This window comes from Hordeum vulgare, chromosome 5H (genome assembly GCF_904849725.1).
Source record: "Hordeum vulgare subsp. vulgare chromosome 5H, MorexV3_pseudomolecules_assembly, whole genome shotgun sequence".
Taxonomy (NCBI): Eukaryota; Viridiplantae; Streptophyta; class Magnoliopsida; order Poales; family Poaceae; genus Hordeum; species Hordeum vulgare.
Genome location: NC_058522.1, coordinates 79,078,585 through 79,093,244, shown reverse-complemented (window position 1 = coordinate 79,093,244; position 14,660 = coordinate 79,078,585). Strand labels below are relative to the sequence as shown.

Genomic DNA, 14,660 nt, shown 5'->3' with positions numbered 1-14,660 from the left:
TGGGATCTAGTTTCGAAGAACTCGTCGCGAGAAAGTCAATGATGAAAGCGGATCATCGATTGAATTAATGATTTTATGGATAAAACTGTTTGAATTTCAAACATCAAAAGGAATCTTGATAACATCATTCCATGCGTGTATGCATGCATGAGGAAGGGCGAGGGATTTGATCGGTGCATCGTAATGCTTTTTTGAAGTAATCTGATTAATAAAGCAATCCTATTTTTTTCATTAGAATGGTGATTAGCTAACCGCCGCACAGCAGGGTACAGGTGCGGCGCCGCTGCGTAGTGTTGTTCTTTTTTATTTTAGATTTAAATCTACTGTTGTATTTTCAACTACTTTTCATGGCAAATTTTATTAATTGACCATTATAACTTTTTAGTAATTAACCATGGCAAATTTAATTCATGGATCATGACAATTTTTAGTACTCTATAATGGAAAATTTAGTTTATATATCATGAAAATTTTAGTTTATAGATCATGGTAATTTTAGTATTTTTTACCATGACAATTCTAGTTTTTTGACCATGAAAATTATTTTTTGTATGAACCATGGTAAATTTTAGTGCATGTATCATGGAAAATTTAAGTAATTTATCATGGCAATTTTATTTTATGGTTCATGACAAATTTGAGTCATTGACCATGCAATTTAAAGTAACTGACGACGGGTTTCTTTTTAATTGTGAACCATGTCAAAATTATTTCATGGATCATGGCAAATTTTAATAATTCATCATGGCAAGTTTAGTTTCTTAATTCTCCGTCTTATAACACGTCAACACTTACTTTAAATGTAGAAGAATAAGTAGTTGAAATATATCATGACAACTTCACTATAAATACCATGGCAATTTATATGCAATAGACATGACAACTCTTAACCCAAAAAAAGTCGAATCATATCGAATTTCAAAGATCTCGTCGCGGCAGATTTAATGATAAACAGTTTTTAATCAAAAAATTTATTTAAAAGATAAAACAATTTAAGAACTAGAAATCATAAAGATTTGTAATAACATCATCAGTTTTGTCACTTTTGCATGCATGCGTGACGGTTGCTTCGTGCCATATGTGTGATGGTTATCAGTGCCCATAGAAAAAAGTATCAACATTCATAATACCAAATCGATATCATTAGATTCTTTATGGAATATAGTTTCATACTACCTCAGTCTTAAAGTAAGTGTTCGTTGATCTAATATAAAATTTGTACTGATTTAGTACTAAATTTACAACAGTTATTTCAGGATGGAGGAAGTATTATATGTATTTGGTATTGTAGAAGTTGATATTTTTTAATATAAATTTGGTCAAACTTTGTAAAATTTGACTTGATACAAATCTTGTACGCGTATATAACTATATATTTGATATTATAGATGTTGATATTTTTTACTCGTTGATCTAGTAAAAAGAAATATAAGAGCATTTATATATATCACTAAAGGGGTAGTAAGTTTTGTTTTTTGAGAAACGAGGTCTGCCTTTGCATTAAGAAGAGAAAATAGGTCAGTTTATAAGGAAAACCGGTCGAAAACCGATACAACGAAACACACACTAGCCCCGAGGCTGCACACCCAACGAGCCAACTACCCTGCTACCCAAACGACCAGAGTTGCCACCCTAGCACAAAGACCCGAAGCCGCCACTCCAGCATACAAACCTCAGCGACACACACACGTCGGCCCCGAGCCCGTACTCCACACGAGTCAACGACTCTGCCACCCACGCGGCCAGATCCGACACTCCACAACACCGAGTGTTCCTCGGAGCCGCCGCTCTAACTTACCCACTTGCCCCGAGGCCACGCTCGATCCGAGCCGATGACTCTGTCGCCCACGCGACCAGAACCGACACTCCACGACACTGATCTCCGGAGTCGCCGCTCCGACTTCCTCACCTACCCCGAGGTCACGCACACTCTTAGCCGACGACAGAACCGCAAAAGCCACTCGAGCCACCGCGAACTAACGAAGGACCAGACCTCCATGGCATCGCCCCCAAGAGGGAAGCAATGGGAACACCGCTGACGCCCGCTTCGACCAAGGTCAAAACTTAGGTTTTCACCTGAAGACGCAGAGTCCGAGGTGACAATGGTGGTGAAGGGGCTCCACAATGTCGCCTCCAAGAAGGGAACAACATCCTAGGACGCTGACGACGCCAGCAATGACCAAGGTCGAGCAAGGCTTTCTCCCGAAGCTCACCAAATCCATCCTCACCATAGCTAGCCCACAAACCGTCTCCGGACTTGTTGACCGTCCTCGCCCAAGCCACATGACCGAGCACGCTGGACAGCTCACCGCCGCCAACATTCATCTGGTTCACAAACCACCGCAGCCCACCACGCACCATAGCAGCCCCACCCACGCAACTCTGGGCAAGGAAGGCCCATCTCCACCGCCGCAGACCACCGGCGTTTCCATGTCGCCACCCCTGCGACCACCAGAGCAGCGCCATCAACGGAAGCCCCCACCCCGCCTCCCATGAGGCCCAGGGCAGCGGCATCCCTCACGGTCGCACGTCGAGCCCACCAGTGTGACGTCTTCGCGCCGCCATCCATAGTTGCGCCTCGCCGCCACCAACACAGCTCCCGGGCCAGGGGGCAGGCACCCAGCGCGGCTCACTGGAGCGTCACCACGGCAGCACGCCGAAGCGCCCCAACCACCAGATCTGGGTGCCGGGCGGCAGATCGACGACCACCAACCTTAACACCACCTTGCACGCCATCCAACGAAGGAAGGGGATGGGCAACACCGCCCCCATGCCCGAGGCCGTCGCCCCGGCTTGCTCGCGCCGACGAGGCACGGCCACCACCAGATGCAGGCCATCGACCGGGGCCGAAGCCACGCAGCGCGTGACGAGGCCTCCCGTCGTTGCCATCCGCCTAACTGGCTTTGCCCGTCGGCATCCTCTGGCAGCGATGGAGAAGAGGGGAGTGGAGGTGGCGGCAGCTAGGTTATCGCGCGAGCCCCCCCCCCCCCCCTCCCATGAGGCCCAGGGCAGCAGCATCCCTTAGGGTCGCACGTCGAGCCCACCAGTGTGATGTCTTCGCGCCGCCATCCATAGTTGCGCCTCGCCGCCACCAACACAGCTCCCGGGCCAGGGGCAGGCACCCAGCGCGGTTCACTGGAGCGTCGCCACGACAGCACGCCGAAGCGCCCCAACCACCAGATCTGGGTGCCGGGCGGCAGATCGACGACCACCAGCCTTAGCACCGCCTTGCACGCCATCCAACGAAGGAAGGGGATGGGCAACACCGCCCCCATGCCCGAGGCCGTCGCCCCGGCTTGCTCGCGCCGACGAGGCACGGCCACCACCAGATGCAGGCCATCGACCGGTGCCGAAGCCACGCAACGCGTGACGAGGCCTCCCGTCGTTGCCATCCGCCTAACTGGCTTTGCCCGTCGGCATCCTCCGGCAGCGACGGAGAAGAGGGGAGTGGAGGTGGCAGCAGCTAGGTTATCGCGCGAGCCCCCCCCCCCCCTCTCCCCCAAAGCGACGCGAGCGAGGGGCCCCTCAGGCGCATAAAGGGGCAGTAAGTGAAAGTTGCTTCTTCTCCCAATGCGCCGGGCAAGTTTAGGGTTAAGATAAACCAAAATTAATATGCAGTGTGCCATTTTCAGGAATTAGGAGGATGAGGTTCGATTTGATGGGACCCATGAGTTAAAGCTTTTATCAGACTTCACTCGAATCTGTGCTACTAAGAAAATATCCAGTGCTACCTGGAGTCATGCTCCTGTGCTCCCAGAAGCTTGCGTCATGAACATCAATGAACTGCTTCTGTGTGCAACTACACAACTCTGAAGGATGTTTTCTGCAATTTTCCATGGACTTCATCTATGCTCCTTGGATCAAAGATCAAACGGTTCAGGCTTCGCAGGAGCACAGGGGCATGTAAATCCCGGTATAGCACTGGATATGCACTCCTATCCTATGCTACCCACATGATCCGCCATTTGCACACCCGCTCGCTGCTTTCCTTTCCTCCCCCCCTACACATCCATCCATCTCCCCAGCCTTCACTGAAGCGTAGTACGTAGTAGAACATACTCCCTCCATTCCTAAATATAAGTTATTTTTAAAGATTTTACTAGAAAACTACATACAAAGTAAAATGAGTGAATCTACATTTTAAAATATGTCTATATACATTCGTATGTAGTATTTTAGTGAAACCTCTAAAAAAAACTTATATTTAGGAACGAAGGGAGTCGATGCAAGGAGAGAAGGGTTATCCAGCTGCAAAAGAGGGGAAAAAAACATACACACTCTGTGGTCATTCATCCCGCGGCTCTCTTGTCTCTTTTTCCTCCTATTGGTTAGGAACAAAATTGGAGTACAGGCAAATCCAAACTTCCAAAACTTTCCCACTGGGAAACCACCCAAATCAGTGTTTCTCTCCAAGCTTGCAAAAGGATTCAAGTATGAACCATCTCCAACTCTACTCTTCTTCTTTGTCATCTTCATCTTCCTCTTCGGCTTCCTTGAGCCACTGCCAAGGAAATGACAAATTATTACTACTAATATACTTCAGACAAGTCATATCATAATGTTTGAGTTTTTGTCATGCCAACCAAACACATGCTACAAGCCCTGCTATCATACCACGAGTTACCAAAAATACAATCCACTAAATTTGTGTCGATTTAGGAGTAGATATTAAATAGTCAAGCACAAATCATTCCCTAAGACGAAAAGATTTAGGATCAGGGAAAGCAACTACAGAAATAAAAACAAGCCATGAGAAACTGGCAAAATAACTTTTACTGGTTCTGCAAATCTCACGCAAAATGAGAAGGTACAACTCGACCAAGTGCAGCACATATACCTGAATAAAAACATCAGACTGTTTAACGAAAACTTTATCCGGCTCGTCGGCATTTTCTTTTTCTTCCGCCCATCTCAAAATTGCATCTTCACTAACTATCTCCTTATCATAGAGGTAAGGCAAGATCTGCATTCAATAGCAGATTATCAGAACCAAACAGAACAGGACTTCATCAATTCCAAAATAGTGTACACACCACCCAGTAGTGCAAACAAAGACTATATATGTATATCCATAATAATAACTTGTCTGTAACTGAATAGCTCTTTACCTTTGAAAACAGTGGAGAAAATTCTTTTGTTATCTCTTGACACATTTCCTCGAACTTCAATAGTATTTCCATCTGCATCACACCATCACGAATTCATTTAGCTCATGTTAAATATCGAAGGACAAAAACACCACAAAATAACACAGGAACTTCCTTGAAAAGGAGAAATCCGGTCTAAGGCTCAGAGTGCATGTTTCTTTCATGAAAATCCGTGGGGAAATTCTGTTTTCAAACTGGACCCAAAAATTAACAATCACAGTAGAAGCCTTCCAACAGTCTGTCATGCAACAACACAACAACTTGAACTCGAATCACGGATCAATATCTCATCAGGTCAACTAACTACATATATGATAACCTCAGTTATAATTTGCATAGTCTCGAAATAGCTAATAAGGAAACCCACAGACTCAAATATTGAAGAAAACTGACATGATTAAACCTGACAAGGAACACACTGGACACAACAACATTTTAAAATAATTAAATCTGACAGTACTTCTGCAGAACTAAGTTCAATTTTTCAGGCATATGCTACTCATGCAGATTTCAAGAGATTTATCCAGTATATCGTCAAGCCATACCTCCTCATCAACTGTCTTGGTGTAATTGCGTAGAAGATCCTTCCACTTGATAAGTGTGTCTGCAGCTGTCTTTAGAAGACTATCTATATAAAGAGGAGGGGGGAAGCAAGGCAAATAAGCTTGCATCCCATATCAAATCTAACAGCTATAATTATCCCATATCAAAAAATGCATGACCCCAAAGTTCCACAGTAAGAATAAAAATGTCATGTTTGGAATAAAGGAATGTCATGTTTGGAATAAAGGAATGTCATGTTTGGAATAAAGGAATGTAATGTTTAATGCAAAATCCTATGAACTTCCTGGATAACCAAATATCCAAGCTAAGCTCCTCTGTAAACTGGTTCTTTTCTGTTACAATTAAACACCCAAATATCTTAGCTAATGATCAAATAATTATCCCAATTTTACGTCCACCATGGGTCACAACTTCACAATACTACAAAGTGCCCTAGAACTTATACCATTAGTAGATTGTGCAGCAACTAATGCAGCCCTCATTATCGAATAGAAAACTGCTCCAGCACAATCCGCATGTTGAAGGCTATAAGACAACCTGACAAATAAACACAAAATTGCAAACAATGCAATTAGCATGATGACTATAATAACAAGATAGACAAAACTACAGAATGGGCATGCTCCATCGATGATCTGAAGGTTGAATAGACAAAACAATTATATTAAAATAGCTGCTCCTATTGATGTAACTTTGACTAGGCAGCTCAAAAAGCATCTGAAGTTCTGAAACTAGTTTATTATGGCCAAGCCATCAAACTGGAACAAGACATAGCAAATAACTTTCATACTCTATACAAGCAAAACTAGTGCACATGCTTAATGAACATTGGCAGCGCCAAACAGTTTCCAGTTCTAGAATTTAGATGGTGTGAAGCATTGCTGCAATATTCCTGCAGAATAAATTATATGTGGAATATGACTTCTTGTTTATTCAATGTTCCATATGAATGAAGTGATTGTATCTTATCATGATATGTATATTTTAATTCTTTTCCATAAAATAAAATATGTTTTGCAAAATAACTGCCCTTTCATCTGCTTGCGTGTCATTGCTGCCTCAAAAAGAAAATGAGAACTACAGCATGTTACCCGTAAATAAAATGTTGTCCAGGATAAACCATACTGAAAGGATGGCTGACTTATATGTGTTATAGTTGCATACATTTATACGGTCATACGTCAGTGGGACAGAAAAGAGCTTACACCTGAGTGCATTAATTTCTAGTATCAAATTATCTTGATGAACCCCATCAACTGCCCGTTGGAAAGTCTCCTCGACCTACGTAGGGTAAACTAATCAGCAAACTGAAAAATAAATAAGAGTATGAGAATCCCAAATATATGCTACTAACCTCTTTCTCAAACTTAGTATAATCATCATCCTCAATCACACTAATCTCAGAATCATTGTCACGGTCTGCTTCAGATGGTCGGTTGATCAAGTCTTCCTCCGATCCAACATCATTGTCAACAGAAACCGCATGCTGCAAATCTTGAAGTTTTTCTTTAGGAATTGGAGCAATTGATTGTCTCCACTCCTCCTGAATTCCAGTATCACCACTTGCCCATATGTAACCAAGGACGCCAGAGGTACCGGTCTAAGCAATATCAAAGACAGCAACCACAATGATTATAAGATCAAGACATGACAAATGTATTACCAGGATGCCCGGAGATAATCCTGACAACCAACACAGTAATGGTAAGCATGCATTACAAAAATAACTGCACCACCTAAGAATAGAAGAATACCTCAGATGCCCCCAAGTCATCATCTTCGGATACGATGGTAGGGTAGTCAGCATTACTCCTCGTGCTGGAAAAGGCTGAAATACAGAGATCCAGTTTGCTACAGATCCAAATAATCGTAAGAACAAATTGGAAAGGCATGCAGGAACAATGGAAATTTTAGGGTGTGCAGGCTTACGTGCACTATCTGTAACTCCAGAATTGGTGTCAGCATACTCAAGTTCCTCATCACTATCTTCATTTGAAGGCTTATCAAGTAGTGACACTTTTGAATAGGCAGGAACAACAACATTCTTTCCAACTTTAATCTGGCAAGTAAGAATTTCATCAATATCAGCAAGCTTGCTGGATAGAGAATTACAACTGGTTTACAAACTGCTCCTAGAACAAAAGTGAATAGCATAAAAACGTAATATATAGCAGCATACCTTAAACGACAATATGCAGCCAGGCTCAACAATTGCCCCTGCCCTTAGATGCACATCATCACAGACTAAGGAGTTACTCACTTTGCATCCATCTTCAATTATGACATTATCCCATATATAGGAACCATGAATGAGAACGTTTTTCCCAATACTGCAACCTTCTCCAATTACCGTATTCGATATCTTGCACTGCTCTCCAATACTTGTTGCATTGCCAATAACAGAATTCGCACCAATTTGTGCAGAATGCGACAATGTTACATCTAGAGAAGATGATATTCATGTGAAAGTTCATATGGAAAGGTGATGTTATACAATTTACAGGAACGGAAGATGCTTCCTAAATGACAAGTCAAAATCATGCCCAAAAAAGAACAGTTTAAATCAGCCGATGTACCTTAACAAAGTAGTTTAAAAATGGCGAAGTATCCAGTGAAAATGCCTTTACAGTGAAAATATGAAAAATCCTAAGTGGGCCATCAGATCTATAATTGACGCCACGGATCAAAGGTGGGATCCTTCAGCATCCACTTAAATGTGATTAACAGATAACCCCCTATTTTCGCAGTGATTAGCCAAATTCATTTGGGGATTGCCCTACCGAACTCCGATGTAACTCCCCCGCATCCATGGGATGCTGCCGCCGGGAACGCCATGGCGGCTCTCAGATTTCCCGCAGCGGCCACAACTGGCAGAGACACGTGCGCGCACCGCGTCAGAGCTCCCTCTCGTCGGCGGCTAGGGCTCCCGAGGCGAGGACGCCGCCGGAGCGGTTGGGGGGTAAGACGAGGATATCCGCAGTGTCCGAACAGGCAGCCTCGCCAACGACGCAGACCGTATGACAGGGGAGTGGAACTACGAAAGTGACGCGCACGCCGGCCGCACCGGCCGTGGGACTGAAGTAGAGCGGCGGCGTGCTACCAGCGTCACCAAGCTGCTGCGCCGGTTGACGGTGGGTGTGACCTGCAGGTAGCCGCGTCCATTACAGTGACGTCCGGAGGTATCAACCTCGAGCGGCAACATGGCGGACGCGGGCTGCCCCCATGCTACGTAGTTCTCTGAAGAATTATACCTCAGTTTTCCAATTTCCCTGACGAAACATTCGGCGCAGCCTCTGTTCTCTGAAGAATTGGAGTACATGAAAATGTTGAAGCTTGTGCACTGATATTTGCTAATCTGTTAGTGCTGGACCTGTGCAACTCCCCTGTAGTTTTTGAAGATGATTGTTCGGTGGTGATGAACAAATTGAAAAACCTGAAGCATCTTGTTGTACATACTGATTGTTCGGTGGCACTGCACAGTACATGTACCATTGCATGAGCATCTCATAGTCTAATTTGCTAGTACACCTACCGCTGATGGGGATATGTTTTGTTTGCAGAAATCATTGTCCGCATGAGCATCAATCTATTTTTCTATGTAATGTGCCATTAACCTTAGAGTACGAGCTGGTGAACGCTGCCTGGTGATTGATCTATGTCTTTTCTTGCATAGTTCTTGTCCATTTGATGTGGTGGTCGTAAACTCTGGACATCTTACCTCTAAATGGATAGGAAGAGCCCGTGGCATGTCAGGGGACATAGGTTGGCACGAATGAGGACTTACGTTGAGTAATCTGAAGGTTAAGACACAACTGGGGGAAGGTGAGCAGCAGGTGACAGATGCCCCGTCACGACCGATGGAGGAAAGGGCATGGCTTGAGTCGCCACCGACAAAGGGTCCGTCGCTACCGGCAGATGGAACGATATGGCTCAAGTCGCCACCGGAGGAGAGCCCGACGCTGCTGACGGAGGGCCTGTTGCTACCGGCGGAGGGCAAGGAGTAATGGCCGCCGGAACAAGATTCTCCATTGCGGCGTAGATTGGAACGTGAACCAATCCCAGGGATAGTCACAAAGGATTTTTACTACTTGATGATGGATAAGTTAGGGGGTTATCTGCTAATTGTGTTTAAGTCGATGCTGAGGGATCCCACCTTTGATCCGTGGCGTCCATTATAGATCTGATGGCCCATGTAAGAATTTGCAGATTTTCAATGAAAACCCATTTTCACTGGATACTTCGCCTTCAAAAATAATATCAGCTAATATGCGCGTCCATTTCTTCATTCCAAATCAAACGTATTGAGTTGACAAATTCATCTAAATTTTGAGGAATGAATCAAGGAAGACAAGGAACAATACCAAACAAGGTACAGAAATAGATCTTTGCGGAATTCTCTTTTCAGTACACAACCACGCATACCTGATGCCTTGTAAATTCCTTGCCGGTGAAGTTTCATTTCATGGCAGTTACCAAAGGATAACACATCAGGCACCATAGGGTATGTCCATCTTTGTATTATATCTTTGCTCACAGCATCATAACTCCTGAAATTATCTATTCTTGCAGCATAGCTGGAGTGTATTTCATGAGTATAGATTTTGTACCCCATAATCTGAAAGGATTGGCAGGCGATTTGATTGTTACAGAAGAGACATGATAGCAGAGATGGCACTCATGATACTGCACTAAACTCTAAAGGCAAGCATCATGTTCTCTTGTATTACATAGGTCCAGTGGTAGTGAATGGACTTACATCATCAACAAGTAAACCCTTCACAAAATGACGCCGGAGATGTTGATAGTCAAAGTTATCGGTAAAAAGACTAAGGACATCTGGCGAGCAGATATCAATATAGCAATCCTGTCAGAAAAAAGAGGAAGATGAAGATCAATAAAACAAGAAAGATTTGCAAGCAATAGAGAATACATATGCACGGTCTCAGTGACATAGCAAAAATGAGCTTAGAGAAGAACATATATCCATTATTTAATCAACAAGTTAGAAAGCAGACCTCCATGTTATTATGCAGCTGGAGAGTAGGATTATTGGCCAGTATATCCTTATCAATTGCCACGGACAGCTGTGAGCTATCTGCCCTATCCTCGTAATAAAGTAGCTCCTTTGTCTCAGGAGCTAGCGCTATAACAATTTCATCATTGCCCAAACGTGTCTGGTGCGTCAGGATTGAAGGTTTTGAATGTTTTATAATCATAGTCATAACAGCAAGTGGGTCCTTTTTCCTTCTGTCCTTGTGTTCCTGGAGAGCCTCTTTTAAGCTCATGTTGCTGATTGTATCACCGCTGATGAGAACAAAATCACCATTTATCTATACAAAAGGAAACAATTGAAAGTATAAACGAAATGGCAGACACACTGTGTCAGTATGTGAAAAATACAAGGGACAGGACAAGCAAGACTGCATTACATATGTGTTACAATAATTGAGGCACGAGCTACAGCTAGTTGGATAAAACAAATGCATGCTCAATTTCACTTAATGACCAACAGATGTCTCCAGGATATTGGAGATATCTGGCATGTACGTGATTTGGATCTAAATATCCTTTTCTACGTTGATGCTGAGACTAGGTTCGTGCATTCCAGAGTTCTCTTTGTCTATCTCATTTTGTGTTTGTCTTCCCGTGTTTGTATTCAGAACATGCTATGTATGTCATCAGTACTGTGATACAGTATGGCAACCCTATCTGAAGAATCTCCTGTAATTTTTAACCGATTGATACTGTGAATTAGTAGTTTGTATGACATACTATTACTAAGTAGGCACAGCCAGTGGCGGAGCTTGAGCAAAAGGTTGGGCGGCCGGCTGGCTAATCTATAGAGATTACCATTTTGGTTGTCATTCCACAGCCCACTACTAGGTGTACAGTGAAGAAAATCCTGCTCCACTGAGCGGGCCGAGGCACGTGTTGGCCCTCACGTAGCTCCGCCCCTGAGCACAGCAATCACAGAGGACAGAGCTAAGCACTTCAAAAATATCTAAATTGAGCAGAACTAATGCTTTCAGTATGATGTTATAGTTAAAACCTTGAACATCTTTTGGGTAGTAGCTATTTGACAGGAAAGCCAATATTAGGTTTGGCTCTGACTAGAAAATAATATTGTCATGTTTTTCGTCACAATCTCTAGCTGGTTGCAATTGCCTCCCGAGGCCACACTATAGAGGCAACCAGTACCTAATTGGACGATGTTTGAGCGAACTGGAATGACATAAAGTGATATGATTTTCCTTCGTTGAATGAATTGGAATGACAATAAAATCTCCTGAGGCTTCAGTTTCACATAGGTTCACTAATTCACTGTAAGTTCTAGTCAACGATAAAGTGTTAAGCAGTAACAGCAACAGACACTACAACTAATACTGCAGTCATGCACAATCCACAGTAAGGGTGCGGGTCAGAAACTCACAAGGCCACGGCCGTACATGACGCGGAGAGCGTCCCCTGCGCTGATCGCATCGTGCGACTCAACGGCCATGACGGCCACCTCCCGGGCCGCGGGCTTCCCAGTCCAGCCCGCCTCCTCCAGGTGCTCCTTGACCTGCTGAGCGTGCGCACAGCAGAAGACGAAGACCTCCTCAACGCCCTCGGTCTCCAACCAGGACAGCGTGTAGTCGATCATGGGCACGTTCACCAGCGGCAGCAGCACCTGCAGGGACAGCACAATTCAGGAGCCGAGGGTACGCGCCCGAGCGGACTGGGGGCGCCGGTAGAGTTTGTGGGCGGGACGCGGTACCTTGGGGCGCTCGAGGGTGATGGGGCGGAACTTGAGCGTGAAGCTGTCGGCGAGGAGGACGGCCTGGAGGGGCGAGCGCGAGAGCTCATCGGCGTCTTCTCGGGCGGCAGCTCCGCCGCGCGACTTCTTCTGAGACATGGCTGCGGCGCCGGCGGGGAGGGGCGCGAGCTCTCTTTCTTCTCCTTTCTTCTTCGATTTTTCTGTGTGTGTACAGAGAGCACGACCGTCGGGGTCGGGGCGGTAGAGAACGATCTCGGACTGAGGCGGAAGAGGAGGAGCTCGTCCTGGTGCCGCCAGAGCTCAGTCGGGGTGAGGCGTGGCTGCCAGCTTGTGGCGGCGGCCCGGCGGCGCGAAACGCGGGCTGCGCGTAGCGGCGCTAGGGTTGCTGAACGGGCAGAGAGGACATAGCGCTGCAAACCGGTATGCTCTTCGTCTCACTTGCGGTGAACCGGTGACAGAAAACCGGTAATTTTCCCCGCCTCTCCTCACGAGAAATGTTTGAGCAAATTGATGATAAGATGACACACGTTTTCTCGGACTTTGATCCTATGACACACCTTTCTTTTTGTTTGATTAGATGACACATCTTTGATTGATAGCTAGATTAAATGACACAAATTAAGTTTTTTTCTAATTTTCCAGGTTTGAACCTTCACGTCATATTTTATAGGACGTTTTTGCCCCTGATCATTATTTTACCTGCATGGTTTGATCGCTGGTTCCTGGTAGAACGAGAAGCACAGAACACGTCCCCGCCGCTTGCGCCGCCGGAGCTGTTCGTATGGAACCAGGTGATCCTGCTGCATGCCTCCTTCCCGACGCGTCGCCACCTCTTGTTCTCTCCTTCCCGTCATTGGCGCGGTCGTGTCGTCGCCGGAGCGTGCCATGCGTACGAGCAGCTCTGTAAACTGTAGGTCTTTGCTGATAGCTTATTACTATTGGCTGTAGATGATGATTGTTGTTGGATGTAGCTTCTCGCTGTTGTTGTTTGAAGTAGCATATGGCCAGCAACAAAATACTATAACTGTAGCTATCACTTGATAATTTTGCATGAACTTACGTACAGTTTTGTTTAAAAAATTGACATATTTTTCACCAATTTTTGACATGATCTCTCTTTATTTTTGTACCATTTTCATATTTCACAATAATATATATGTGAGTCCACAAAATCAGCAGAATAAGGTGCATATATATGTACCCATAGACTTGAAATCCATAATTCATACTCCCTCCGTTCCTAAATATAAGTCTTTTTAGACATTTCACTATGCACTATATACGGATTATATAGACACATTAGAGTATAGATTCACTCATTTTGTTTCGTATGTAGTTCGTAGTAAAATCTCTCCAAAGACTTATTTTTAGGAACGGAGGGAGTAGGTATGAATTTTGATTTAAAGCATAACGTGAGTCATGTCTCACAAGTTGCATTCAAAAACATAAAGTGAGTCCTTGTTTCACTACATGCGAAAATATCACAAAAAGACACAGAACAATAATTCAGTCCAAAAGCATCAACTTCATCAACACATGGCATCAATTTCATGAAGTCACAAGAAATCATAACATGGTATGCTACACTGTTTTTCTCTTCAGCGATCAAATCATGCAGTTGAAATAACGATCAGGGGCAAAAACGTCCTACAAAATATGACGTGAATGCCCAAACCTAGGAAATTAGAGAAAAACTTTATTTGTGTCATTTAATCTAGCTATCAATCAAATATGTGTCATCTAATCAAATAAAAAGAAAAGTGTGTCACAGTATCAAAGTCCGAGGAAACGTGTGTCATATTATCAATTTACTCGAAATGTTTGGACCAGCCGAACATACGAAATCCCATGAATCTCCTCCAAGTTTAGACCATCTCCAACAGCTTTCCAATTTATTTATTTTAAAGTCGTGATATCTGTCGCACGTGTGGCAGGTGGGAGGTACCTGCCACACGCCCTGTGCGGCATCGACCCAGGTTCGCCCGCATACGCATGTCTGGGCGTCTCAAATCGCAGCCTGCACGTCTCGTGGCTCGGACGATCGCCAGCACGACCTGGCTTGCCACCGCGTTGCCTCCACGTCCGGGCTTCCCACCCACCGACCCACACGCAAGAAATCCCCCACAGTCGTCGTACTCCCCCACCATCTGCCACCTCCCTATCCAGCCGCTGTCTCCCACCTCCCGATCTAA

At 44.7% G+C, this 14,660-nt stretch overlaps 1 protein-coding gene across 4 annotated transcripts; it reads right to left on the bottom strand.

Annotated features, from left to right (window-relative positions):
* Positions 1-4,262: 4,262 nt before the first annotated feature.
* Positions 4,263-12,892, bottom strand: LOC123395386 (translation initiation factor eIF-2B subunit epsilon-like). 4 transcript variants are annotated; one of them, XM_045090376.1, is made up of 15 exons: positions 12,469-12,892; positions 12,142-12,381; positions 10,727-11,041; positions 10,468-10,575; positions 10,134-10,326; positions 7,891-8,153; positions 7,641-7,770; positions 7,466-7,539; positions 7,066-7,311; positions 6,919-6,992; positions 6,157-6,248; positions 5,693-5,811; positions 5,109-5,180; positions 4,838-4,963; positions 4,263-4,501 (listed from the first exon to the last, which is right to left on the bottom strand). In XM_045090376.1, exons 1-15 carry the CDS (start codon positions 12,604-12,606, stop codon positions 4,451-4,453), a joined length of 2,241 nt encoding a protein of 746 aa, XP_044946311.1. In that variant the 5' UTR covers positions 12,607-12,892; the 3' UTR covers positions 4,263-4,450. The 4 variants fall into 4 exon arrangements, with proteins under 4 accessions (XP_044946311.1, XP_044946312.1, XP_044946313.1 ...); XM_045090377.1 differs by having other exon boundaries at positions 5,693-5,775; XM_045090378.1 differs by lacking the exons at positions 4,263-4,501; positions 4,838-4,963; positions 5,109-5,180 and adding an exon at positions 5,183-5,385.
* Between the last annotated feature and the right edge of the window lie 1,768 nt (positions 12,893-14,660).